The sequence below is a fragment of the Leucoraja erinacea genome, chromosome 4 (genome assembly GCF_028641065.1).
Source record: "Leucoraja erinacea ecotype New England chromosome 4, Leri_hhj_1, whole genome shotgun sequence".
NCBI lineage: Eukaryota > Metazoa > Chordata > Chondrichthyes > Rajiformes > Rajidae > Leucoraja > Leucoraja erinaceus.
This window is the reverse complement of record NC_073380.1, coordinates 89787206-89814370: the sequence shown is the minus strand read 5'-3', so window position 1 is coordinate 89814370 and position 27165 is coordinate 89787206. Positions and strand designations below refer to the sequence as shown.

At 44.2% G+C, this 27165-nt stretch overlaps 1 protein-coding gene across 2 annotated transcripts in view; it reads right to left on the bottom strand.

Moving 5' to 3' along the window:
* Positions 1-27165, bottom strand: part of atp9b (ATPase phospholipid transporting 9B) — a 334567-nt gene that overhangs the window by 10216 nt on the left and 297186 nt on the right. Inside the window, exons 21-26 of one of the 2 annotated variants that reach the window (XM_055634761.1) lie at positions 24583-24672; positions 20429-20573; positions 19467-19531; positions 14669-14824; positions 1966-2030; positions 1731-1839 (exon numbers count right to left, since the gene is read on the bottom strand). In XM_055634761.1, the coding sequence (XP_055490736.1) occupies positions 1731-1839; positions 1966-2030; positions 14669-14824; positions 19467-19531; positions 20429-20573; positions 24583-24672 (630 nt within the window). Of the gene's footprint in view, positions 1-1723; positions 1840-1965; positions 2031-14668; positions 14825-19466; positions 19532-20428; positions 20574-24582; positions 24673-27165 lie in introns of both variants that reach the window. The other variant, XM_055634763.1, reaches the window with a different exon arrangement.

Genomic DNA, 27165 nt, shown 5'->3' with positions numbered 1-27165 from the left:
TCTGGTCTGGATGTCCGCAGTAGTCCCACCTATGACAGACAGCCCTGCTTGTGACTGCGGACATCCAGACCAGACCATCCCACACATTGTGAATGACAGTCCACTGAGGCTCTTCCTTGGGGCCATTAAAGCCATCCACCCAGTAACTGATGCTGTCCTGGCCTGGATGTCACTCCTTGATGTACAACTTTAGGCTGTGCATGCCATATGCAAGAAGATGATGGCGGCAACCCGTTCCAAGAGAGCAGCACTATCTGCTAGAGCTTATATATGAGCAGAGGCCGTTGAAAATGCCAGATTCAAGATTCAAGAGAGTTTCTTGTCATGTGTCCCAGATAGGACAATGAAATTCTTGCTTTGCTTCAGCACAACAGAATATAGTAGGCATGAATAATAGAGACCAGATCAGTGTGTCCATATACCATTATTATATGAATATATACACAGATGAATAAAGAAAGTGAAAATAAACAGATAATGGGCTATGCATGTTCAAAGTTTTGTATGAGTTGAGTTTAATAGTACTTCATTTTCCTTTTCCTTTGATTTCATGACCTCCTTCAGCATTTCAATTAACTTGTTAGCTTGTTTACATATCGAGTTTCTTGTCTTCTGACACTTTTGCATGAACAATTCCCAGCCTTTGTCAGCATATTTAATAACTCTTCTTTCTTTTTCAGAACCCTTTCCAACATCGCCATCTTGTGACTGAACTTTAGACATACTTGTTCACTACCCCTTTAAGACTCGTTGACGTAAAGCCATATGCCGACAGCACAATATTTCAAACAAATGATATTGTTCTGATTCTCAAGCTCACTTCTCAAATCTCCATTTTAGTAGCTGGTTTCCAATGCAGCTTATCATATATAGCTTCTCCAATAAAGCTAAATGCTGTATATATTCACTCTCCCTGCGCGTTGGCTTTCGGGTTTTCCAATCTCCGTTAGTCAGAATAGCGCAGGTGGCGACCATGTCCAGTTGATTGGGAATGGCGGCGTCGGGTTTGGAAGTAAAACAATCCGTGTTCCCAGGTTTTCACAAGCTCCAGTTTCACTCATGGAGCAAGTTTCACTTAAATGTAATGTCAAATTTCCGACTCTTCCCCTTTCCTCTTTTCCATTGCCATTTCTACATAAATAAGTAGGAGTGATCTTACGCGGACCAAATAGAACAGATCTTCCAGTCGTTATTTCCAGTTAAATTGGTTGTTTATTGAAGTAGTTGTACAAACAAAGAAATGAACGTACCAGGCTTTCCTAATTCTGCATACAGGTTGTTGCTGGCTGTTCTCCCTGGTCTGGTGAATACTGTATGCTCTACACCCCTATGCCTGGTCTGCCACTCCCTGTCCACTATACCCATATAGATATACCCCTCTGTGCATCTAATGACTGGCCCCAAGTGTCCAAAATACTACTGCAAGATATATTTGGACACAATAATATAATATGCCAACAGTAGCTAGCTTAAACATAAATGGCTCCGACAACCACATTGCAAGTCAATCTGTTGTCATATGCCAATTAAAAATGTAATATTTTTTCCCCTATGTGTTCTCTCCAATGGACAATGAATTGAATGACATTTAAAATTGTTTTAATTTTGGTGAAGTTCCAAAACTTCACAGATATCCACTGGGTGGATTTTCAATAGAAATTTACATATCATATTTAAATGTTTTAAAGTGTTCTATACCATGCGCATAAATCTTCAAACTTACTGCACACCTTTGTGAGATCTTTGTAAAGCTCTGGATACAGTATTGCTGTTTCTGGCTTTACATCCTGGTCCAACACCAGAGAGAAAACAGGGAACATCGTATAAATGGTAGCGTACCTAGTAAAAGATAGCATGTCAATAAACTCATGATTTTCTTAAAGTGAGAACTGCAAGATTCTCAAGAATTATAGTCCTGCAAAACTAGAAAGTTATACTTTTTTGGAATTATATATTGCCACTTACCCTACCATGAGGAAACCCTGATACAAGGGTACAGATGCAAAATAGAACACTGACGAAAATATAGCCTAAGAGAAGAAAAAGCAAAACCTATTAAAGATCAAGAAAATACCCAGGGATCACAAAAATGACCAAACTGTTGCCATTTGTTTCAATTACCATGGAATTACTATTCCATTATAGGTACAACATCTAGGTATTCAGTTTCATGCTTTCTTTCGATATATGTTTGAAAGTATTTTAAGACATACAAGTCAGTAAATAGGTAGACAAAAGTGCTGGAAAAACTCAGCGGGTGCGGTAGCATCTATGGAGCCAAGGAAAAAGGCAACGTTTCGGGCCGAAACCCTTCTTCAGACGAAGGGTTTCGGACTGAAATGTTGTCCGTTTCCTTCGCTCCACAGATGATGCCGCACCCGCTGAGTTTCTCCAGCACTTTTGTCTACCTTCGATTTTCCATCGTCTGCAGTTCCTTCTTAAACACTAAGTCAGTAAATAAATGATTTTACATTTATTTAGCACAAAAGCACATGCTCAGTATTGATGTTTGGAACATCAAAATACTATACTTAAATAGAACCTCGATTAAAAGCAAAGATGCTGTGGATGAAGAAAATTTTTGTAAATGATAGATGTTTCATTTAAAAGGTGAAGTTTTGGTTATACAGGCAACATCAAATTTATGAAAAAAGCACAACTGAGGAGTACATTTCACCCATCTTCATCGTAGAAATACTGAGCAGGTAAATATCCTCAGTTGTCAGGGGTTAATGTAAGGGATCTTGTTTTTTGGGTACTGTTGACTATGTTTTAGAATGACAACATGGTCACCAGGTGATCTTAAACCAGAATTTTCACCAGAATTGTGCCATGTGCATCATTCTCCCAAATTTACACTGAACATGTTGGGTAAGCCTTTGTGAAAATAACACAGGAATGGGACTTGGCTTCTCTTCAAGAGTCAGGGGTGTTTTATTGTCATGTATCCCAAAAGAGAACAGTGCAGCTTTTACTTGTAGCAGCACATAGATCAAACTGGGCATAGTAGACTGTTTGCAGTTTGTATATCTCGGAGCGCATTACAGCATAGTTCAGGATGCACAACAAATCTATAAAAGCTCTCCAAAAAGGAGTTTGATGGAAACAGACCATCTATCTATATATATTAAAAAAACTCTCATTTTGCTTGTTTCCATCCATCCGTATGTGATCCAGGAACTACACCAAAACGGTACACAATAGCGCAAAAAATTGCACCACCTTATTCACGATTGTCCTGTGGTGGTTTGTGTCAAGTATCGTTCAGATTGATGTTATCTTTTATAAATTATAAATATTTTTAGATTTAGAAAACCCCAATTTGAGAAAAATGTCTTCCCTGTGCTTACAGCTATGACGTCACAATGGGATTGTAGACTTGCTCGCAACATTGTTACTATCCTAGTACACTGAGTCCTGCTAGCCACAGCAAGTGAAAATGCATTTTTTTAAAGTCATAGTATACTGATATCTGCTCGCAAGCAAGTGCAATTGCATTTTTTTTTGAAGTTTAAAGATGAGGAAGGGTGAATAAGGCGAAATGAGCAGCCCCTGCGCAATTGGGGGCTATGGAGGAGTGCTGGGATATTTTGTTGGGGAAACGGGTTGCTTTGGGGAAACGGGTGAGTGGTGGAATATTACCTTGGGGAATGGGTTGCGTTGGGGGACCAGGCCTCCCATGGGGGCTATGGGTGAGTGGTGGAATATTGCCTTGGGGAACGGGTTGCGTTGGGGGACCAGGCCTCCCATGGGGGCTATGGGTGAGTGGTGTAATATTGCGTTGGGGGAACAGGTTGCATTGGGGGTCATTCCTCCCATGTGATAGGGACCCAATGGGTCCCACTTGGTCTAGTATATCCTTGTGCATGTATAATCACATCTGCTCGAAAAAACGACGCCCTAACGGTATGCATTATTTCTTGAGTTATTAATCAAAATGTACAAAAATCTAAGAATAACGTAGAAAATGAAACCGCTGGCGTTGGCTGATGACATAGAAAATAGGTGCAGGAGTAGGCTATTCGGCCCTTCAAGCCTGCACCGCCATTCAATATGATCATGGCTGATCATCCAACTCAGTATCCCGTGCCTGCCTTCTCTCCATACCACCTGATCCCTTTAGCCACAAGGGCCACATCTAACTCCCTCTTAAATATAGCATGATGACGCCATGATGGCTGCACGCTGTGTTCACGCACTGCGAGTCATGTTGCCCGGCCATGCTGCTCGCAACCCCGCCCCGGGTGTTCACAAATCTGAAAGACCTTTGAAAAAAACCCTGCTGTCTTCTTGCTTGCGCTCCGAGTGACGTCACCCCCCGACTTTTCCCCCCCGTTCTCGGGCCCTGCCTGGAGCCCACAGCCTGCAGTGAGGGAGCCGGCAGCGAGGGAGTATTGCATTCAGGAACCAGCCCACCCTGTGACGATGCGCCCCCCACCCCTCAAACTCTACCCCCCCTCCCTCTCTGCCCCCCACCCCCCCGCTTCCACTCTGCCCTCTCATGCTCCCTCTCACTCCCCCTCTCTGTGCGTCTGTGTCCCTCTCTGTGCCTCTGGGTACCTCTCTCTACCCCCTCCCTCTCTAGCCCGTGCCTGCAAGTTGGGGGCTATACATGAGTAGATAAGGCGGGGGTTGGGGTAAAATAAGTGAATGAGTAATGTTAATATAATATCAATGGGGGTGGTTAGTGTGTGACCATCCCTCCCCCTGCAACCGCGCTTTGAGGGGACAAGACCCAACGGGTCCCACTTGGTCTGTCTGTCTGTCTTCTACATATCTATACTATTACTAAAACTATCATCTTGACCACTTCCGTTTTGTTTTTTTTAAAATTTGCGCAAAAACGGTAATCTATATCGCTAGTTTTTTATTTTAGTCAGTGTACTCACTGTTCTGCTCTTCTCCAAGCGCACCAAGTTTTGTTCTGATCGGTGAAATAGTAGAAAAGTTATGAAGGTTTAATAAATTGTGAGATCAGTAGATTGGTCTTTTCGCCTGTCAGTCACCATGAAGGTAACGCCCCCCTTCCGGCACCCGTGGAGAATAAACGCCCGGAGGCGGCACTGTGTCTGTGAGCAGCATTCGGTCAAAGAGCAGCGTGCGTGGGCAGAGAGCAGCGTGTGGGCAGAGATCAGCGTGAGCCGGGAGCTATCGGTCGAACTGGGAGCTTCTAAGTGAAGTCAGAGTGGGACTGGGAGCTACTGCATGAGGCCGAAAGCTGAAGGTGCGGGGGTGAGCAGCAGAGAGCGAGGTGCGTCTGCTGCGACCCACACCCCCTCCCCCCACACTCCCCCTCCCCCACACTCCCCCTCATCCTCCACCCCGCCGCTCCCCCCACATCCCCCCTTCCACCCCACCCGCCTCCCTCACACCACTCCCCACACCACCCCCCCCCCCCCACACCAGCCCCCCTTCCCCACACCACCCCTCCTCCCCCATATCAACCCCTCCCCCACATCACACCCCCTCCCCCACACCTGCCCCTTTCCCACACCATGGTGGAATATTGCATTGGGGAATGGGTTGGATTGGGGAGACCAGGCCTCCCGTGTGAGCGGGACCCAACTTACTCTTGTAACTATTAAAAGTCTGACCTTGTATTTGTGTTGTGAGACGGCGCGGCCGACGTTTGCAGTCCGTCTGTCTTTTTTTTATTTTGTCCCGTTGAGTGTATAGTTGGAAGTGGTTATATATTGTTTTTAACTGTGTATATGTGGGGGGGAACTTTTAAATCCCTTTCCTTTTCCCTCCGTTGTCGTTGGGGCTTAGCATCGTGGAGCGGCCTCCAACCGGAACGACCTGGGGGCTCCAGTCGCGGAGCCTGCGGACTTACTATCGTGGAGCTGGCCGGCTTCAGAGCGTGGAGAGCTGTGGTGGCGCACTGCTGCGACCCGACTCCGGAGCTTCGGAGGCTCTAGCCGCAGGCCCGGTGGACGGTAACATCGGGAGCTCGCGGGTCCCTGGTGGGAGACCGCTTTTCGGAGCTCCTACAACAGTAACTTCTCCGGCCCGAATTGCGGGGCTGAGAACGACCCGGTGCGGGGCCTTACATCCCCCAGCGCGGCTTTAACGGCCGCGGGACTTGCCAGCATCCACCGGGTCTCCAACATCAAGACCCGAAGTGGGGCCGTACATCGCCTGGTGCGGCCTTAACGGCCGCGGGACTTACCATCTCCCGCCGGGAGCTTTGACATCGGGAGAAGAATGGAGAGCAGGGGAGAGACAAGACTTTGCCTTCCATCACAGTAAGGAGATTCACTGTGATGGATGTTTGTGTGAACTTCATTTGAGGTTCAAATTACAATAAACTAAATTGTAATTGTAATGTTTTTGTTTCTGTGTTATCACATCTTCCGAAAAAGAAAAAGACAACGGCTCTCTCTCTCTCTCTATAAACTCTCTCTCTCTCTCTCTAAACTCTCTCTCTCTCACCCCCCTTCGTCTCCCTCTCTAGATGCGCCTGCGAGTTGGGGGCTAGGCGTGAGAGGATAGGGCGGGGATGAGGAAAAAGGAGCAAATGAATAATATTAATATATCAAGGGGTTTGGTTGGTGTGTGTGTGTGTGTGTTGCCGCAGGTTGCCGCAGGCTGCGCTGATGGGATGGGACCCAATGGGTCCCACTTGGTCTTAACTATTAAAAGTCTGATCTTGTATGTGTATGTATTTGTTTGTGTGTTATCACATCTTCACAAAAAAACGACGCGGTAAAGATAACATTTTTACATATTCTGGTTGACATTTTTCCCGTCGAGAACAAAATCTACTTATCTGAAAATGTCATGCTTTTTTCTCGACATTACTGAAAAAGTTCAAAAATATGACAAAACTTTGAATTTGAAAACGACTACCTTTCGCTGATGATGTCACAGTGGGTCTGCTCCCCCCCCCGTTTTTCAAAAGGCGCAGAGAGAACGAGCAAGTCCTCGGGTTGGTCTTGGGTCGATTCGGGTTGGTCTCGGGTCTCTCGGGCCCTCAGTCCCTCTCTGCCCCTCTCTCACTCTCTGACTCTCTACCCCTCTCTCTGCCCGCCCCTCTCTCTCTGCCCTCCCCTCTCTCTTTCTCTGCCCCTCCCTCTCTTTTTCTCTCTGTCTCTCTCTCTCTACCCCCTCCCTCTCCCTTGCTAGCCACGCCTTCGAGTAGAGGGCTATGCGTGAGTGGATAGGGCGGGGGATGGGGGTAAAAGGATCGAATCAATAATATTAATATAATATCAAGCAGGGTGATTAGTGTGTGTGTGTGTGTGGGGTGGTTAGTGTGTGTGTGTGTATGTGCGTGGGGTGGTTAGTGTATGTGTGACACTGCAGGCTGCCCCCACCCCCACTGTAACTGCACGTTGAGGGGATGGGACCCAACGGGTCCCACTTGGTCTAGTACTCTCATCTTGTCCTCTTCGTCAGGGAAGCCGCTGAGCGGAGTCGGGGAAGCCGTGGTGTGCAGTCGGAGAAGCTGCATGTGGAGTCGGGGAAGCTGATGCGTGGAGTCGGGGAAGCCGCTGTGTGGAGTCGGAGATTCTGCTGTGTGGAGTCGGGGGGGAAGCCATTGTGTGGAGTCAGGGAAGCCGCTGTGTACTGTGTGGTGCCGCGGCCGCTGAGTGGAGTCCCTCCCCCCACACCAGCCCCTCCCCCCTCCAACCCCCTTCGCCCACACCCCCCTTTACCCCTCCCACGTTCCTCCCCCTCCCCCCCCACACCACCTGCTCGCAATTGTCCTGTGGTGTGTTTTCAACCTGTTTCATTCAGATTGATGTTATATTTTACAAGTTATTAACATTACTAGCTTTACAAAATTCAAGTTTCAGAAAAATTCTTCCATCTGCACATTGGCAGTTACAGCTATATCACAATGGGATCCAAATCCTTGCTGGTCTTCCCCGCTACAATGTTGCTATCCCAGAACACTGTGAACAGGATGGGAAGGGAGTGCTGGGGGAGGCAGGGGAATTGCAATTGGAATATTTTTTATAGTCCTAACAGCAAGTGCAATTGGGAGGCTGAAGAGGAGGGGGGTGGGGGCAGTGCTGGGGATAAGGGGAAAAGAGCTGCCCCAGTGCAGTTGGGAGTTATGGGTATGTGGTGGAATATTGCGTTGGGGAAAGGGTTGTGTTGGGGAACAGTTGATTGGTGATTGGTGGAATATTGCATTGTGGGACCAGGCCTCTCATGCGACAGGGACCCAACGGGTCCCACTTGGTCTGCGTGTGAGTGAGATCCTGAAATTACGCCAAACCGGTACAAGATAACGCTACAATTTTAGCACCACCTTACTCACAATTGTCTTGTGATGTGTTTTCATCAAGTTTCGTTCAGATTGATGTTATATTTTACATTTATTTACATTTTTAACTTTACATAATCCAGTTTGAGAAAGAATGACTTGAACACTGCAGTGGCAGTTGCAGTGGCAGTTACTGCCATGACATCACAATGGGATCTCATCTACAACAATGTTGCAATCACAGGCAACTGAGGCATGGCAGAGGGAGGCTGAACAGGAGGGGAGGGAGTGCTGAGGGAGACTGGGAAAGTGGAATTGGATTTTTTTAAAAGTCCTGGCAGTAATTGCTTGCATTTTTTTGTTTAAAAAGGAGGATGAAGAGGAGAGCCAGGAGTGCTGGGGATAAGGGGAAATGAGCTGCCGCAGTTGGGGGAATGGGTGAGTGGCGGAATATTGCATTAGGGGAACGGGTTGCATTGGAGACCACAACTCCTGTGTGACATGGACCCAACGGGTCCCACTTGGTCTAGTATATATATATATATATATATATATATATATACACTATATAGATATAGCTATATAGTAATTATATATTACTAAAACTCGCATCTTGTTTGTGATGCTGGGTGCGTGCCCATGTGCTTCCGGAACTATGCCAAAATGATACACGATAGCGCAATATTTATTGGACCACCTTACTCACAATTGTCCTGTGGTGTGTTTTTTATCAAGTTTCTTTCAGATTGATGGTATATTTTACAAGTTATTCACATTTTCAACTTTACAAATTTAACTTTTCACTTCTCACTGTAAAAAATCCAAATCCAATTGCTGGCCCTGCCCATTACAATGTTGCAAATCCCAGGACACCGAGTCCTGGCAGCAAGTGCAATTGGATTATTTTTCCTGGCAGCAAATACAATTGGATTCTGTTTCAAGTTTAAAAAGAGGGAGCGTGAATATGGGGAAATTAGCTACGCCAGCACAGTTGGGGGTATGGGTGAGTGGTGGAATATTGCATTGGGGGAATGGGTTGCATTGGGGGAATGGGTGAGTGGTGGAATATTGCGTTGGGGGAAGGTTTGCGTTGGGGAACCACGCCTCCCGTGGGGGCTACGGGTGTGTGGTGGAATGTTGCATGGGTACCAGGCCTCCCGTGTGACAGGGACCCAACAGGTCCCACCTGGTCTAGTGCAAAATAAAATTCAAATCTTAATCTGGCTTATATTACCACAGTTCTACCAGTTGTTGAATGAGAGGGGAGTTTGATCCAGGATGCACATATGGTAACATTTTAATTCACTTGTTCATCAGGAAAAATATATGAAAGGCAGGTGAAATAATTGTGTTAAAACCATGCTGTTTAAGGATCAACATATGGGAAGAGTTAAATAAATTTAACAAAAATATCCTTAAATCTGATATCTTATAATTTATGCACAGTGCATTCAGAAAGTATTTAGACCCCTTCACTTTTTCCACATTTTGATATGTTAAAGCCTTATTTATAAATGGATTACATTCTTTTTTTTTAATCATCAATCTACATACAATACCCCAGAATGAAGGAGTGAAAACAGGTGTTTACTAATTTTTGCAAAGTAATTAAAAAGAAATAATTGAAATATCACATTTACATAAGTATTCAGACCCTTTGCTATGACACTCAAAATTGAGCTTAGGTTCATCCTGTTTTCATTGATTATCCTTGAGATGTTTCTACAACTTGATTTGAGTCCACCAGTGGTAAATTAAATTGATTGGACATGATTTGGAAAGGCACACACCTGTCTATATAAGGTCCCACAGTTGACAGTGCATGTCAGAGCAAATACCAAGCCATGAAGACAAAGGAATCGGCCATAGACCTCCGAGACAGGATTGTGTCGAGACACAGATCTGGGGAAGGGTATAAAACAATTTCTGCAGCATTGCAGGTCCCGAAGAGCACAGTGGCCTCCGTAATTCTTAAATGGAAGAACTTTGGAACCACCAAGACTTCATAGAGCTGGCCGCCCGGCCAAACTGAGCAATCGGGGGAGAAGGGCCTTGGTCAGGGAGGTGACCAAGAACCCGATGGTCACTCTGACAGAGCTCCAGAGTTCCTCTGTGGAGATGGGAGAACCTTCCAGAAGGACAACTTATCTGCAGCACTCCACCAATCAGGTCTTTATGGTAGAGTGACCAGACGGAAGCCACTCCTCAGTTAAAGGCACATGACAGCCCGCTTGGAGTTTGCCAAAAGGCACCTAAAGGACCCTCAGACCATGAGAAATACGATTCTTTGGTTTGATGAAACTAAGATTGAACTCTTTGGCCTGAATGGCAAGCGTCACGTCTGGAGGAAACCAGGCACCGTTCATCACCTGGCCAAAACCATACCTACGGTGAAGTATGGTGGTGGCAGCATCATGCTGTGGGGATGTTTTTCAGCGGCAGGAACTGGGACACTGGTCAGGATCGAGGGAAAAATGAACAAAGCAAAGTACAGAGAGATCCTTGATGAAAACCTGCTCCAGAGCATTCTGGACCTCAGACTTGGGTGGGGGTTCACCTTCCAACAAGACAACGACCCTTGGCACACAGCCAAAACAACGCAGGGGTGCCTTTGTGACAAGTCTGTGAATGTCCTTCAGTAGCCCAGCCAGTGCCCGGACCTGAACCAGATTGAACATGTCTGGAGGGACCTGAAAATAGCTGTGCATCGACGCTCCCCATCCAACCTGACAGAGCTTGAGTGGATCTGCAGAGAAGAATGGAAGAAATTACCCAAATACAGGTGTGCCAAACCTGTAGTGTCATACCCAAGCAGACTTGAGGCTGTAATCGCTGTCAAAGGTGCCTCAACAAAGTACTGAGTAAAGGGTCTGAATAATGTAAAGTGATATTTTAGTTATTTATTTTTAATTACTTTAAAATTTCTAAACACCTGTTTTCACTTTTTTATTATTGGATATTGTGTGCAGATTGATGATAAAAAAAAAAGAATTTAATCTATTTCAGAATAAGGCTGTCACGTAACAAAATGTGGAAAAAGTGAAGGGGTCTGAATAGTTTCTGAATGCACTGTGCCTCCAATTCATGGAGAAGACACAAAATAACTTTATAACAAAATAACTAAATCCTTTCATAGCAAAAGGATTTGAGTATAGGAGCAGGGAGGTTCTACTGCAGTTGTACAGGGTCTTGGTGAGACCACACCTGGAGTATTGCGTACAGTTTTGGTCTCCAAATCTGAGGAAGGACATTATTGCCATAGAGGGAGTGCAGAGAACGGTTCACCAGACTGATTCCTGGGATGTCAGGACTGTCTTATGAAGAAAGACTGGATAGACTTGGTTTATACTCTCTAGAATTTAGGAGATTGAGAGGGGATCTTATAGAAACTTACAAAATCTTAAGGGGTTGGACAGGTTAGATGCAGGAAGATTGTTCCCGATGTTGGGGAAGTCCAGAACAAGGGGGTCACAGCTTAAGGATAAGGGGAAAATCCTTTAAAACCGAGATAAGAAGAACTTTTTTCACATAGAGAGTGGTGAATCTCTGGAACTCTCTGCCGCAGAGGGTAGTTGAGGCCAGTTCATTGGCTATATTTAAGAGGGAGTTAGATGTGGCCCTTGTGGCTAAGGGGATCAGGGGGTATGGAGAGAAGGCAGGTACGGGATACTGAGTTGGATGATCAGTCATGATCATATTGAATGGCGGTGCAGGCTCGAAGGGCCGAATGGCCTACTCCTGCACCTAATTTCTATGTTTCTATTACTGTATACTGATGGAGATTTTATATGGCCAACATCATTTCAGCAGTTAAATGCATTAGTGAATCTACCCGAGCAAGTAATATCCCTTAAGCCAGGGGTCGGCAACCTACGGCCCATGGGCCGAATCAGGCCTGTACCCCGGTCATCCGGCCCTGCAGGCGTATTTATTTTTTTCCAATTAGTCCCAGGGCTCGTAGGTGACCTGAGAAGTGCAGCTAGTCCCGGGGCACACAGGCGACCTAGGCGCTACAGCCAGTCGTTGGGCCACGCAGGCAACCTGGGATCTGCAGAAAACTAATTGAAAAACACGTGAAAACTAAATCGACAAACAACACCGTGTCACACTAGTTGGTATGTATTATTACTAATGTATGTATTATTAGTATGTATTATTACTAACTATGAATTTATTTAGTATGTATTATTATTACCTCCATTTATTAACTATGGCGATAGATGTGGCCTGCCATCCGCTCACAGACATGGGTCCTGGCCCCTATGCAAAACAAGGTTGCCGAGCCCTGCCTTAAGCAATGGGGTCATTTGTAAATAAGTTAAAATTGTATCACGCTATCATTAAAATGACTATTGATTACATCCCCAAACAACCTACTTAGCTGAACAAAAGTGAAATCCAGGGATGTGATTCCACGTGGAATGTAGGCTGGTGAAGTATTTAGAGCTGATTTTGTTGGCAAGCAACATACTGTAATGCTATATTATGGAAAATACAGTAATTAAAAAGAGGGTACAAATTGTCCCTTTGTGCAATATTCTACTTCACTACATTTCCAGAGACCTTCCCCCATCGATCAGAGCAATAGTGATGAGGCTACTACTTGAAAGCCAGATGGGGACCAAGCAAATCTTGCCAGCATAGAACATACATCCACTTTTCCCCCCAAGACATTTTTAGAAAGGTTTGTTCTCAGCCTCCGTCTAGACTTGCTTATCTTTTTTCTCTCTTCAGTTTCCCTTTAACATTTCCTGCTGCAGCTTGCGAAAGTTGATTTTCAACCACAAATCTCTGTTGTATCCTTGTACAGGTGCACAACCTTTTATCCGGTGTTCCGGAAACCGAAAAACTCCGAAAACCGGCCATTTTTTCCAGATGTCGTCTGCGCACCAAAGCTCGCGTTTGGCGCCAAACTTGACCCGAAACGAACCATGGTCAACCCAGGTCTGTACTACTGTAGCGGCTGCCTCCTCCCCGGAGACCGGGAGACACTTAAACATCTGTAAATCATTGCTTAAATGTTAGTCAGTTAGTTTGGAGGGCTTTTATGTGAAGGGAGGGGTGAAGGCGTAAACTTTAATTCTTAGTCCCCTAAACGGAGAGGCGGGGAGCGGTGATGCCTTACGGGTAGTGCAAAGCTCCGCAGCGCTGTGTGGGGCTGCGGGCGGCGCCGGTTGTAGCTCCGACCCCGGCAACTCTACCCCTGGCTGCGAGGCGCTCCAAATCCTGCGCGGTCCGCGGCCGGACGCCACAGAGCCGAGAATGATGGGAGTCGGCGGCGTCGCAGCGCTGGGACACCAGCGGGGGGCGGGCAATGCCTTACCGGGTCGCCGTGCGGCAAGCTCCGGAGCGCTGTGGCGCCGACTCCCCAACATTGGAGCGTCGCTGGATTTGGAGCCGCGCAGCCAGGGGTAGAGTTGCCGGGGTCGGAGCCCCAACCGGCGCAGCCCGCGGCCGGACGGAGCCCCCAGCTCCGCGAGGTTGGGAGTCGCCGACCAGGTAGGGACTAAGAATTAAAGTTTCCCCCTTCCCCCTTCACCCCTACTCTACCACCACCACATAAAATCCCTCCAAACTAACTGACTAACATTTATGCAATGATTCTCCCGGTCTCCAGAGCTGCTCCCCAGCTGCTCCAGACTTTTCAAGCCGCCCGCGCTACCTACCTAATCTACGCTAAAAATCTTCCATTCGGAAATCCGAAAATGTCCGAAATCCGACAAGTGTCTGGTCCCAAGGCTTTCGGATAAAAGGTTGTGCACCTGTATTACTTGATTGTGATCCAGTCACTGAAACTTGTGCCCCCCCAATCAGTTCCTGTCACCATTTCTATTGAATTAGTTATTTCAATATTGTGTCAAATGAAAATACTCTGGCTTTTCTTGTGCCTAAGAAAAAAAAAATAAAGACTTTCCGCTTCAAAAATGTCATACCACACCATGTGCTCAATGTGTTCCAAACTGTTTTACAACTAATGGGATTGCCTTGATGTGCAATCACTGGAACATAGTCAGACAAGAGAATGTACTTCACACACAGCAAGGACCCACAGATGTTAAGATCAATCGTGACCAGTTTCTGCCTGACAGCAGTCAGACTAGTTCTCCAAACCTAATTTCAGCCAAATCATACCATTTACTTTCTGTTCGAACCATTCCACTGGTCTACGTGATGCACACCATGTTGCTTGGTAGCGTTCCGAACAGTATATTTGCATTATTTGTTTAAAGCTGTAAATACTCTTCCTCATACCTCGGGCACACTGTCTCAGGGGCTTAATGTGTGGTATATACAAGCCTCATCACACCATTGAAAGCCAAACTTTGCATCATACATTCATCACCATCTGTTCACTACCATCTGATTTCATTTTCATATTTCTGTTGTTTCAATCTTTTGTGCTTTGGACTATTGTGCAATTTACACATTTAAAGAAGGCAAGGTTAAATTTACCTGCATAGTGGAGATGATAAGGCCCCGGTGGATGACAAATTGGCCCAGTGCAGCGGATCGCTTGTAACTGTTGCGTCCATGCACCATTAGTAGCCTGCCAATGTGCTTAAACTGAGTGATGGAAAAATCTGCTGCCAAAGATGCCTGTTTCCCTTCCTAGATTTTATAAAGATAGGCAAAAAATCCCATTAAACCAGTAGTTAAACAGATATCACTGTAAAAGCATCCGTGACAGTTAAATCCTGCTACTAGATTCAAAGAAAACCTGGACTACATTTTCAAAGTTTACATTTGTTAAATGTATACATTTCTTGGTTAAATGGGTTTCTTTACTCGAGGCTCACGTTGACTTGGTTAATAAAATTAGCAAATGTTGCTTTTGCAGAGAACAGAATATTTTATTGAGCAAAGGACTGTAGAGTGATTAGCCACGTGTTATCTTACAAACAATACCCAATGGCTCAATTGGTAATTTCTCAGTGTAACAGAGATTGCTGAACCTTAAAGGGACAGAATAGTAGTATTCAGGGCATACAGTAGCGCAATGGTAGAGTTGCTGCCTCACAACGCTGGAGATCTGGGTTCGATCCTGTTCGGGTGCTGCCGATGTGTATTTTGTTTACTTCTCCTGTGAGTGCATGGGTTTTCTCTGGGTGCCCTGGTTTTGTTCCATATCTCAAAGATACGCGAGTTTGTAGGTTAATTGGCCTCTGTACAATTGTTCCTAATGTGTAGGGAGTGGATGGGAAAGTGGGATAACATATAACTAATGTGAACTGGTGATCAATGGGCTAAAGGGCTTATTTCCATGCTGTATCTCAAAACTAAAGTAGGTGGGCAAGGTGTAATCGCTAAATTCAATGGGGCAAATCATATTTAAATTAATTTGCAGCTCTTTCTTCAACAAGGTAAGATGACAATAGAAATATATGCTGTATTTCGTACGCCAAGACCCTGTGCAGATAACTACAGCAATAAAGCAATTGACAGGATAATCCATTGAGAGAAACTCTTGACAGGGCCTCTGACAGCGAACCTGCATGATTCTCAAGGGAACATATAAGAAACTTCCAAATTGCAACTTCTTTGAAGCTTGCCTTCAGAAGGTGCTCCAGATGTGAACAACTGTGCAGACTGGGAACAACTTGCCAATTGCTCCTATGTACAAGTGTAAAAAGCTCTGGAGTAGAATTTTGGGCACCAAGAGAATTGGAGGATGGGGTAAAAGGGTCTGAATTTATGGCAATCAATGTAACAGCAGCTTGCATCATTTGCCAAATGGAATCAGTTTTCTGTGGGTTTTATTGTTGATTTTGATGATTACTTTCTTGCTTTTACTTACCATGTTTAATCCCAAGGGCCAAGCTCACTGGGCCAATGTATCGCAGACTATTATCCAGCTATCTGAGCAATGCCTAGCCCAACAGGGCACAAACATATATGTTAGTATTAGGTGAGGCCTTGGTTCTGCCAAAACTATACGATCAGGTTGGGTCAAGCTGTGGTCTGATTCAGCAAAGAAGGGGGGGACAGAACGGGGGACTTATTTTTTGTTCTCAATTTCAAACATGATGCAGTGTTGGCTGTAGGCTGAGAAACTCAACATGGCCTGGGACCAGGAAGCACTTTTTCCAAGTCCTTGCTTCACATTTTCCTCTGAGTCAGTCTGGTAGTGACATCTGCTTGTGAGGGAAAGAGAATGTGAGAAGGGTTTTACCCAAGTCATGAACATCTTTTCTGGATGTGGATGTGGATGTGGATGTCAAGGTTTAGTCGGTGCCAGTGTCTCTGGGTGTGATTTTCCAGATATCTTTGGGTTAGGAGGGGATGAAATAAATAAAGTAATAAATTATAAAAATATGATGCTATTAAGGATTCGGCAGCCTGCTTGAATGGGAGTCCTATGACCAACTAAACATTCCTTGCTTCCATCAATGGTCTACAAGCAATTACACACCCAGGTTTCTCCAACTGCACCATACAATCCCATGACCTCTATGAACACGAAAGACAAGAGCAGCAAATGAGTAGCGATACCACCAAGTGCAGGCTCCACCAGCACTGCACACCATCCTGACTAGGAAATATTTTGACTTTCCTTCTTCATCATCAATCCTAAAACTGAAACTCCCTGTTCAACATCTTTCCCTGAAGGACTATCGTAGCTCAAATAGGTGGCTCACCATCACCATCACCATCACATCGGCATTCAGGCAACATGTTCCTGACTTTGACAGTGATACCCAGATTCCAGAAAATATTTTAAAAAATAGGCTTGGGTCAGATTCAGATCAGGTGCAGTGGGATCAGATTAGAACTTTATACGTGAGCAGACCCAAATCACACATTCTAACCATGAGTACTGTGTGAACACAATCTCTAATAATGCACTGAAAAAGCCACATCCCTTGCAGCTGAGTGACAGCTGGCAAAGCCCCCCACCCCACACTATACCAGCTAAAAAGCTAAAATGATAAATCTCTAAATGTCTTTTGCACAGAGATATTTTAAAATAATTGAAAATGACGTGGCCAATTAAAATAATTTAAAAAAAAAATTGAATGAAAAATATTACAGCGTATAAAATAGCTGAAAAAAGGCATCTATGGCTTTTGATATGCGGTTCTACAATTCCTAATAAATCAACAGATCGTGGACATAACACATTTCATGACGAGCTGGAGCCATATGATGACGTTTCACAAAAAACAATAAAGTAATTGGAGTGGTTGGAAGTTTGAGCTGCGAAAGAATGTCGAGTGGACCAATGAAATTGTTTGTATGCTGTATATTCAATTAAGGTATTCTTGGCTTAAGTAAATAAATAAGTTTATTGGCCGTATTCACATACAAGGAATTTGCCTTGGTGCTCCGCCCACAAGTTACAACATGACATACAGTGACAGTTATGAATGACTCAGAAAACACTAAACATTAATAATAATAAAACATTAATGATAAAACACCATTGATCAAGCATGTGAACGAACAAAATACCAGATCAAAGGGAGGCTACAGATTTTTGGCTGTTGAGTAGAGCAACTACTCGTGGATAAAAACTGTTTTTATGTCTGGCTGTGGCAGCTTTGACAGTCCAGACTTGCCTTCCAGAGGCAAGTGATTCAAAGAGTTTGTAGCCAGGTTGAGATGGGTCAGAGATGATCTTGCCCGCTCGTTCCTGGCCCTTGCAGTGTACAGTTCATCAATGGAGGGAAGGTTGCAGCCAATAACCTTCTCAGCTGATTTGACGTCTTGCTGTAGCCTCCGGATATCGTGCTTGGTAGCTGAGCCAGACCATGATGGGGAAGGTGAGGACAGACTCTACGATGGCTTTATAGAATTGGACCATCATTGCCTGTGGCAGATTGTGCTTCCTCAGCTGCCGCAGGAAGTACATCCTCTGCTGCGCTTTTTTGACTGTGGAGTCGATGGTAGTCCTCCATTTAAGGTCCTTGGAGATGATGGTTCCCAGGATCTTAAAATACTCCACAGATGTGACTGTGGTGTTGTTGATGGTGAGTGGGGTGAGGGGAGGCAGAGCTCTCCTAAATTCGACAATCAATTCCACTGTCTGAAGAGCATTGAGCTCCAGGCTGTTGCGATGGCATCTAGATCAGTCCAATCAGAGGTGTGTCATCCGCAAACTTGAGAACCAGTGGAGGTGCAGTCATGGTGTGGAGAGAGTAGAGGAGAGGGGAGAGTATGCAGCCTTGCGGTGCTCGTATGCGGAGGGTTTGCGGGTCTTAGATGTGCTTTCCCAGCCTCACATGCTGCTTCCTGTCTGTCAGGAAGCTGGTGATCCACCGACAGAGGGGTTCAGGCACAGTCAACTCGGAAAGTTTGGAGTGTAGTAGCTCTGGCACAATGGTGTTGAATGCAGAGCTAAAATCAACAAACAGGATCCTCGCATAGGTCCCCTGGCGGTCCAGGTGCTGTAGGATGAAGTGCAAGCCCAGGTTGACTGCATCATCCACAGATCTATTGGCCCAACATGCAAACTGCAGAGGGTCCAGCAGGGGGTTTGTGATATTTTTCAGCTTGGCCAGCACAAGCCTTTCAAGTGTCTTCATGACTACAGAGGTCAGTGCGACAGGACAGTAGTCATTAAGACAAGTAATCCTTGCCTTTTTGGGTCCAGGGACAATAGTGGAGACTTTGAAGCAGGCAGGGACAGTACATGTTTGCATTTTCTGTATATATTGATGCCAGCTGTTTGGCACAGAGCTTAAAAGGGGGAAACATTGTCGGGTCCTGGAGATTTCAGGCTTTTTTGTCCTCTGAAAAGCCTCTCCACCTCCTCTATTTTTATTGTTGTTGATGTAGAGATTACAAGAGGGTATCACGATAAAGGTCCATAGATTAGAATTCTAATTTTCCATTTGATAAATCATCCGTTGTATCACATAACCGCACTTTATTTAATTTTGAAGAAATTGGATGCATTGCAGATGCTGTCCAAAGATATATTTGGTGAATTTGGTGAGTGGTGAATCTCTGGAACTCTCTGCCACAGAGGGTAGTTGAGGCCAGTTCATTGGCTATATTAAAGAGGGAGTTAGATGTGGGCCTTGTGGCCAAGGGGATCAGAGGGTATGGAGAGAAGGCAGATACGGGATACTGAGTTGGATGATCAGCCATGATCATATTGAATGGCGGTGCAGGCTCCAAGGGCCGAATGGCCTACTCCTGCACCTAATTTCTATGTTTCTATGTTTCTATATTCAAAGTTTCCCCACTCTTTTTTTGCTTAACAATTTCCAACACTGAGCCACAAAATCTGAACACAAAAGATTATTACCTTTCCTACAATTCCAATCCCGCAGTCAGCTGCTTGGATCATACTGACATCATTACCTCCATCACCTGTAAAATATGTCATTGTTAAAGTAAACCTATCACTGAGCAGCTTAATACTGGTTAACAAATAACAAACCACTCCAAAGAGAAAATGAAAAGAAACTATTCCAAGATTGAAAGAGAAGTTCACAAACAAACTTAACTTTGAAAATTTTCTCTCCAGTATCTAAAAATAGAACATTAATTTACTGGCTAATTAAATGACCATTGAATCCTGAGGTATCATTAATTGAAGATGGGCTTTCAAATAGATGGAAGAGTTCTGAGTTTCTCATTAGCGATTTTATAAAACAAATCCCAGCTCTGCTATTTGTTCTCATTCCTGCTGGACGACTGCTGAATTTCATGTGCTTGTGATCAGTTGCAATCCTCGTCATTGCCACCCTGTGGACCTACCACACGTTACATCTACACAAATAAAAGTGAATGGAAAATCAAGTTCCATTTGAAGGATAGAAACCCAGGAAAGTAATGATTTTTAACCTCAGTATTTCTTGAACTCTGAACCGTTGTTTTCTAATACTTTATAGCCAACATGTTAGTAGAAAGAGCTCCATTCCTAATCGATTAATCTCCAAGTCCATTACATTCAACAAACTAAACCTACACATTCATAGCACCTGCTCTGCCAAGATTTGATTTCTATGATCATTTATGTAACAAGATTGGCGCAGATCAAAATTATAACACTTTAAAAATGTTCCTTCTTAATGAGTCAGGATCAAATGGAAAAAATATCACAGCCAAAAAACAATTCTTAACTGGAAAGCAAGCCAAGTTTTGATTAAGACATCAATTATCTTTTTAAAGTCAGCTCCAATTCCTGCACAAAATTATTGCACTTATCATTTTTCAACCATGGGTCTGATTGAATATAGGAAGGTGAAGGAGCTCCACGCTTACCTATTGCACACGTGCGCTTGCCAGTATGCTGTTGCAACAGCTTCACAATTTGAGCCTTTTGTGTGGGAGAACATCGGCAACACACAACAGCCGGGCACTGGCAGGCAAGTTCCACAAATTCATGCTCATAATATTTTAGGCAAACCTATAATGAAACAAAAGGATAAAAAAATGTGATAACTTTAAGTACGTCAGTTTTCCAAGCAACATCCTGAGAGATGAAAAACAGCAGTTTCCCTGGCACAAATGGGAAATATTTAGCTTTTGTCAGCTGTGATTCAGAGGGATATGATCGCTTACTCAGAAGGTTCCAAGTCTCATTCCAGAGACTTGGAAAAATTCAGGGCTGGCACCTCAGTGCACTCTTGAAGGAGTCCCTGCACTGTCAGGGGTGTCATCTTAAAGATGAACTGATACAGTTAAGAGCTGCTCAGACTTTCAAATTGCCACACAGAAATGTCACAAGAATATCAATGAAAACAATAAAAATTAGGTAATAAGATCAAGAAAAGTAATGAAACTGCCATTGTGGATGCAGAGACTGCAAAGTAAAATCTGATCATCCTAAATTGGTGGGGCATATGATAGCTTTGGCAGAAAAGATTAAGGATAATAAAAATAGATATTATAAGTAAAGTAAGGGGAAAAGGGTAACTAGAGAGAGGACAGGGAGGCCTCAAAAACCAAATAGGTCATGCACATGTGGAGCTACAAGAGAGGAGTGAGGTTCTTACTGAATATTTCTCCTGTTTTTACCATTAAGGAAGACATGAAGATAACTTGCTAATGTTAATGGAGATGCCTTGAGGTCAGTCAGTATTAGAGTTGAAGAGGTGTTAAACATTCTAAGGCATATAAACGCAGATATATCTCTCAGGCCTGAGCAGATATTGCCAGTGCTTTCTTTGTGACGGTACGGCAAACCGTCATCTCTAAAATGTTAAGAACTAGGTCTTCACATTTTTTGAATGTTTAATATTACAAAGAGATTACTAAAGTTAAAAACAAAATAAAGTAAATTGGACAGTCAGGTCCTTAAAAATAAAACGTAAGCAGCTTTGTAGGACAACAATCTGCTATAGATGCTATCAGCTAGGAATGGCACCTTTTTGTCTACAATAAAAGCACTGGATGTACCCAAGACCACGGTGGGAATCTATTGAAGAAATTGCAGGAGATATATGAATCACCGTTAGATGCGGATGAGTGACAGAAGACTGAAGGGTGGTTAATGTTGTGCCTCTATTTAAGGAGAGCTGCACAGAAAAAAAAAACTGGGATCTACAGTCCAGTAGGCTTAACATCTGTGGTAGGAAAGTTACTGGACAAGACTGAAAGGCAACATACATTGGCATTTGGAAAGACAGAGGTTGCTTAGGGATAGTTAGCATTGTTTTGTATATGGGAGATCATGTTGCACAAATTTGAGTTTTTGGTAAAAAGTGACCAAGAAGTTTGATGAGAGCAGAGCTATAGACGTAGCTTATATGAAGTTCAGCAAAGGCCTTTGATAATGCTCCGCATGGTAGACTGCTCTGGAAGATTAGATTACATGGGATTTTTCGGATTGTGACCAGTGATATGCCTCATTATCTATAATCACCAATTTGGATGAGAATTTACATGGCATGATTAGCAAGTTAGAAGATGACATTAAAATTGTTGACAGTGACGATAGTTATCAATAATGATAACAGGATCTTGATGAGTTGCGCCGGGATAAGGTAATGCAGTTTAATTTTGATAAGTGAATGGTGTTGCATTCTGGGAAGTCATACCAAGGCAGGACTTTCATAGTGAACAGCAGGGGGGAGTGTTCTAGAGCAGGAAGTTCTAGAACAAGAATGAAAATGACATCACACGTAGATTGGGTGGTGAAGAAGGCTCTTGGCATGCTGGTCTTCATCAGTCAAGAAACCAAGTATAGAGGTTGGGATGTTTTGTTACAGTTGTACATTACGTTGGTGAGGCTGCACTTGAAATGTTGTGTTAGTTTTGATTACCCTACAATAGGAATATTCCAATAAGCTGGAATGGTTGCAGAGAACATTTATGTTGCTAAAACTTCAGAGACTGAACTTTTGAGAAAGATTGGACTGGCTAGAACTTTATTCCTTGGAGCACAGGAGGTTGAGGGATGATCTTATCGAGGTGTCATGTGGGGAATAGATAGGGTGAATGCACAGACACTTTTTCCCAGGTTAGGAGAAACAAGAACTAGTGGGCACAGGTTTAAGGTGAGTGAGGAACATTTTTAAAGGACCATGAGCAGCAACTTTTCCCACACAGAGGGTGTTGTGTATAGGGAATGAGCTATCAGAGGAAGTAGATGAGGCAGGTGCCATAACAACATTTAGGAGACATTTGATAGGTAATTGAACAGGAAACATTTGGAGGGACACGGTCCAAATATGGGTAAATGGGACTAGCTTGGATAGGATATCTTTGTTGGCATGGAGATGTTGGGCTGAAGGGGCCATTTCTGTATAATATAACTTTATGACATAACGAGCATTTGTGGGTTTTATTGCTTGAGTACAAGAGTAAAGTTGTCTCACGAGAATTGTCTTACCCGCCGTGAAGAACAATGGGGACCCGGTGTGGGGGGGACCCGGTGTGAGGGATGGTGGGAGAACAAAGGGGGAACCGGTGTGTGTGGGGGGGGGGGCACTGTAGTTTAGAATCCTCTTGCCAGGGGATAAGTCTGTGTTTGTTCATTTGCTTCGGTGAAGGCGCTGTGCACACGGCAGCCAGCCAACAGTCGCTTGTTTTTTCTTTTTGGTTTCACTTTTAATTTCAAGTTATTGTGTACCTTGTGTGTTGTGACTGTCGGCAAACCATTTCCCTCCGGGGATGAATAAAGTTTTATCGTATCGTAATAGAGGGGTTAGGCGAGTCTGCCCTTAATATTGTGTACAGCTTTGTTCCTATTTCCTGAGAGAAGGATATATTTGCTATGGAACGAGTGTAGGGAAGATTCACCCGACTGGTTGTAACGCAAGAGTTAAAACAGGCTTTTCAGCTAAAAAGGAGTTGTCTGTTAACAGTTCCTATGTAAAGTAAGAAGGTTTGCTTAGAAAAACAATTAGGTGCCTCGGAAAATAATTGGGCACACTTGGAAGTGGTAGTAAATCACGAGGTCGCACATTATGTAGCCTCAAAGACATCTAATATTAAGACAAGCCAAACTTTCCTTACCATAGACATTTGAGATTAGCTTAATCCTGATATAATAAATAACCCCAGTGCCCATAACCAAGGAGGATACCTAGTTTTAAAAACATAGTTGACTGCTGTTTGTAGAGAAGCAGCCCAGGCTTATTGAACAAATAAGTGCATGCTACGTGAGCTCAATGGACTTCCCCTCGGATCGAGATCCAGAATGCTGCCGGGACTATGGAGTTTTCTTGGCCAGGCAGCTGTAAAGGAGTCCCCAGCATGCAGAAGGCAGGCATGCGGCTCATTGCTACCAGCTGCCACTTGTATCAGCGAAGGTCTGGCAAACAGGATGATATACTTGTGACATTTAATCTTTCACTAATCCTTTTACTGTATTTCATTAGATTTTAATACATTTAGATTCTTTGTAACCATGAAGAGTTTTTTTTCTCTATCAATCATCAAAATCCTCAAAACCCGCTTGTAAATTATCATACTGGTCCGAGGTGTGGTGCATCGGCCATAAAAGGAGTGTTCGAGGGGAGTAGGTCTCTAGTGTTTAAAGGAGAAACATCACTGAAATGTACATTTATTACGCCTGGATGCAGGAATGCAAAACAGGTCAAATACACCATAGGCCATTTTGGTCTCTTGGTTCTTTACTCATTGAGATGTTCCCTACCCCGGAGGGCTATAGAAGCTTAGTCACTGACTGTGTTTAAAATAGTGAATAGTAATAAATTTAGTTACGTTTATTATTGTCTGGTGAACCGAGGTACAGTGAAGAGCTATTATTCTTCAGCGTGCTATCCAATCAGTGAGAAGCAGAGCAGTCTACTCCTATTTCCTAGGTTCCCAGAAAGAGAATATAAATATGATTGAGCTATAACAAACTCGGTGAGTGAAGGCATTTATAACAGCAGTGCTTCTAAGTTGAGTTTATAACAACGTTGGTGTTTTATTGCTATCTTTGCACAGCAGACTTTAACGCTTACCTCTAAAGAGTCCCCCGATATAACCAATGTACAGTCATGTTTCCTCCTGAAAGCATTGAGCTCCAAATGAGCTTCACCACGATTTGTTACCTGCAAGGGCAAGCCTTCAATTTAGTTCCGAAAAAGATGTGTAAATCAGTGTTCAACATTTTATGCTGGGCAGATACAGAAAGAAATCGAGTAATAGAGTCCGTTTGGATCAGATCATTATGAAACATACCAACAAAAAGTGAAAAAAATGGAGATTGTCACTATGAGTGCATGTGCTTTTTCACAATCTTGAGTGAATGCTTTAATAAATTCAATTAACTTTTAGAACCAGGCGTTTCTTCACTTGGTGCATGCAGATGATGCATCATATCTATATACTTTTAAAAGTGTGTGTGTGTGTGTGTGTGTGTGTGTGTGTGTGTGTGTGTGTGTGTGTGTGTGTGTGTGTGTGTGTGTGTGTGTGTGTGTGTGTGTGTGTGTGTGTGTGTGTGTGTGTGTGTGTGTGTGTGTGTGTGTGTGTGTGTGTGTGTGTGTGTGTGTGTGTGTGTGTGTGTGTGTGTGTGTGTGTCTTTATTTGTTTGTGGGTGTCAGATTTGGCCTTTGATTCCTTGGTCCGTCAAAACCACACGCAAAAACTCAAGAGATTTTTTCCATTTCGCTAGACATTTCACTTTTCCACTCACAAATCCAATCCTCATTAAATTTCGTTGTTTTAATCTACACATTTTTACTAAAATCCTTCCCCCCCCCCTGGTCTAGTAACTATTAAAAATGTGTGTGTGTGTGTCTTTTCATATGTGACTCACATCTCGTCGAAAACCCGACGTGGTAACGATGACATTTTTACATATTCTGGTAGAGATTTACCTCATGATTTCAAAAATCCCCTCATCTGAAAATTTGATTCATTATTTCCCGAGTTCTTTTACTAAAATTGTTCACCTATCTGACATATTTTTAAAATCTAACGTGCTGAAGCGAGCGATGACGTCTCAATGCCTTTGCTCCTCATGGCAACCTGCGCAGAATTTTCAACGAACAGTGAAGAGCTGCGAGTTACGTGGCCTGGCCCAGCCCCCCTCCCCCCCGGGTCTGGATTGAAGCCGTAGAACACGTGATCAAGGCATGCTGCGCGCTCCGCTGGGCTCCTTCAAGTTCGACAACATGGCGGCAGCGGTCGTTATCACAGCGTGGCCGCAGACAAGCGTAGTGGAAAGGTGGTCATGATCGGCCGGCCCTCCACTGCTTTTCACCGTCTCAGATCATTCCAGGCCTCGCTATGGTCCACGCTGGCCGCAGCCTAGCTCGGGCCCAGCGCCTGGTGGGGGGGGGGCCTGCTCTACGACCTGGGTAGGTGCTGCCTCTACCCCCTCCCCTTCCCTCTCTACCCCTTCCCCGGAACAGAGAAAGAGATAGAGAGGGAGGGGGGAGAGGGGGGGGGGGGAAAGGGGGGGGGGGGGGGGGGGGTGGGGGTGTAGAGGAGAGGGGGCCCTCTCTGCCCCCCTCCCTCTCTGCCCCCCCCCCCCTCTCTAGGGAGTGGTGAATATTGGGACCTATGGGTGAGTGGTGGAGTATTGCGTTCAGGAACCAGCCCTCCCCTGTGACGCCACGCCCCCCCCACCCCTCAATCTCTACCCCCTCCCTCTACTCACGGCTGCGCAGTTGCGGGTTATGAGTGGATAGGGCGGGGAATGGAGTAAAAGGAGCGAATGAATAATACTAATATAATACCAAGGGGGGAGGGGGGGTTTAGTGTGTGTGGGGGGTGGTGAGTATGTGTGTATGCGTGATGCCGAAGGGCGTCCCCCAGCAAGGGGACGGGACTGGTGTAATAGAAAATTGTTTTTTTCTTCTAATTAACGTCATTTTCAGCTGTCACATTACATGAGCTTGTCTTGCATGCTATATAAGCACTTGTGTGGTCAGTATAGATCTTCAGTTTGCTCTGAAATGTTAGTTGGATCATTGCTGCCCTCTGGTGGTTGCAACATGGTTGCAACATGACATACAGTTCTGTCTTTCTACTTGTGTTCCATGATCATACACACACTCTACCTTCACTCCAGCATCTTCTTGAAAGCAATGAATCCTTTCAAGGGTTGGAGACTTACTCTAAATGGCTTAACTTCTCTCTGGATTACATTCTTCAACCACTACTGAATTCCACTTCGACCACTTTTCTGAATGCTGTTTCAATGCTCATTTAATGTTTTTCCACATTACCTCACACAGAAAATAATACTGAACAGCTTTAGGAATCCAAGCTTCTTTCAGGAAATATGCAAACAAATATTCTTGTTATTTGTGAAAATAGGAAGTCAGCTACACTAGTTTGCTCATATATACTTGTGCAAGACATTTTAAATTAACAGCATGGCATGGAATAATCGCAGGCAAGTTAAACTGATAATTTCAGGTTGTCAAAAGGTCCAAAAAGATCCATGTTTAACAGACAGATTCTTGCACTTCATTACTGGCAGAGTAATTTCTACATTCAATTAGGAACTTTTGAGACATAGGGATCAAGTTAACAATGCTAATTTCAAAAACAGGTTTAGTCATAGGTTAATTACTATGTAGAACAGTTCCCAA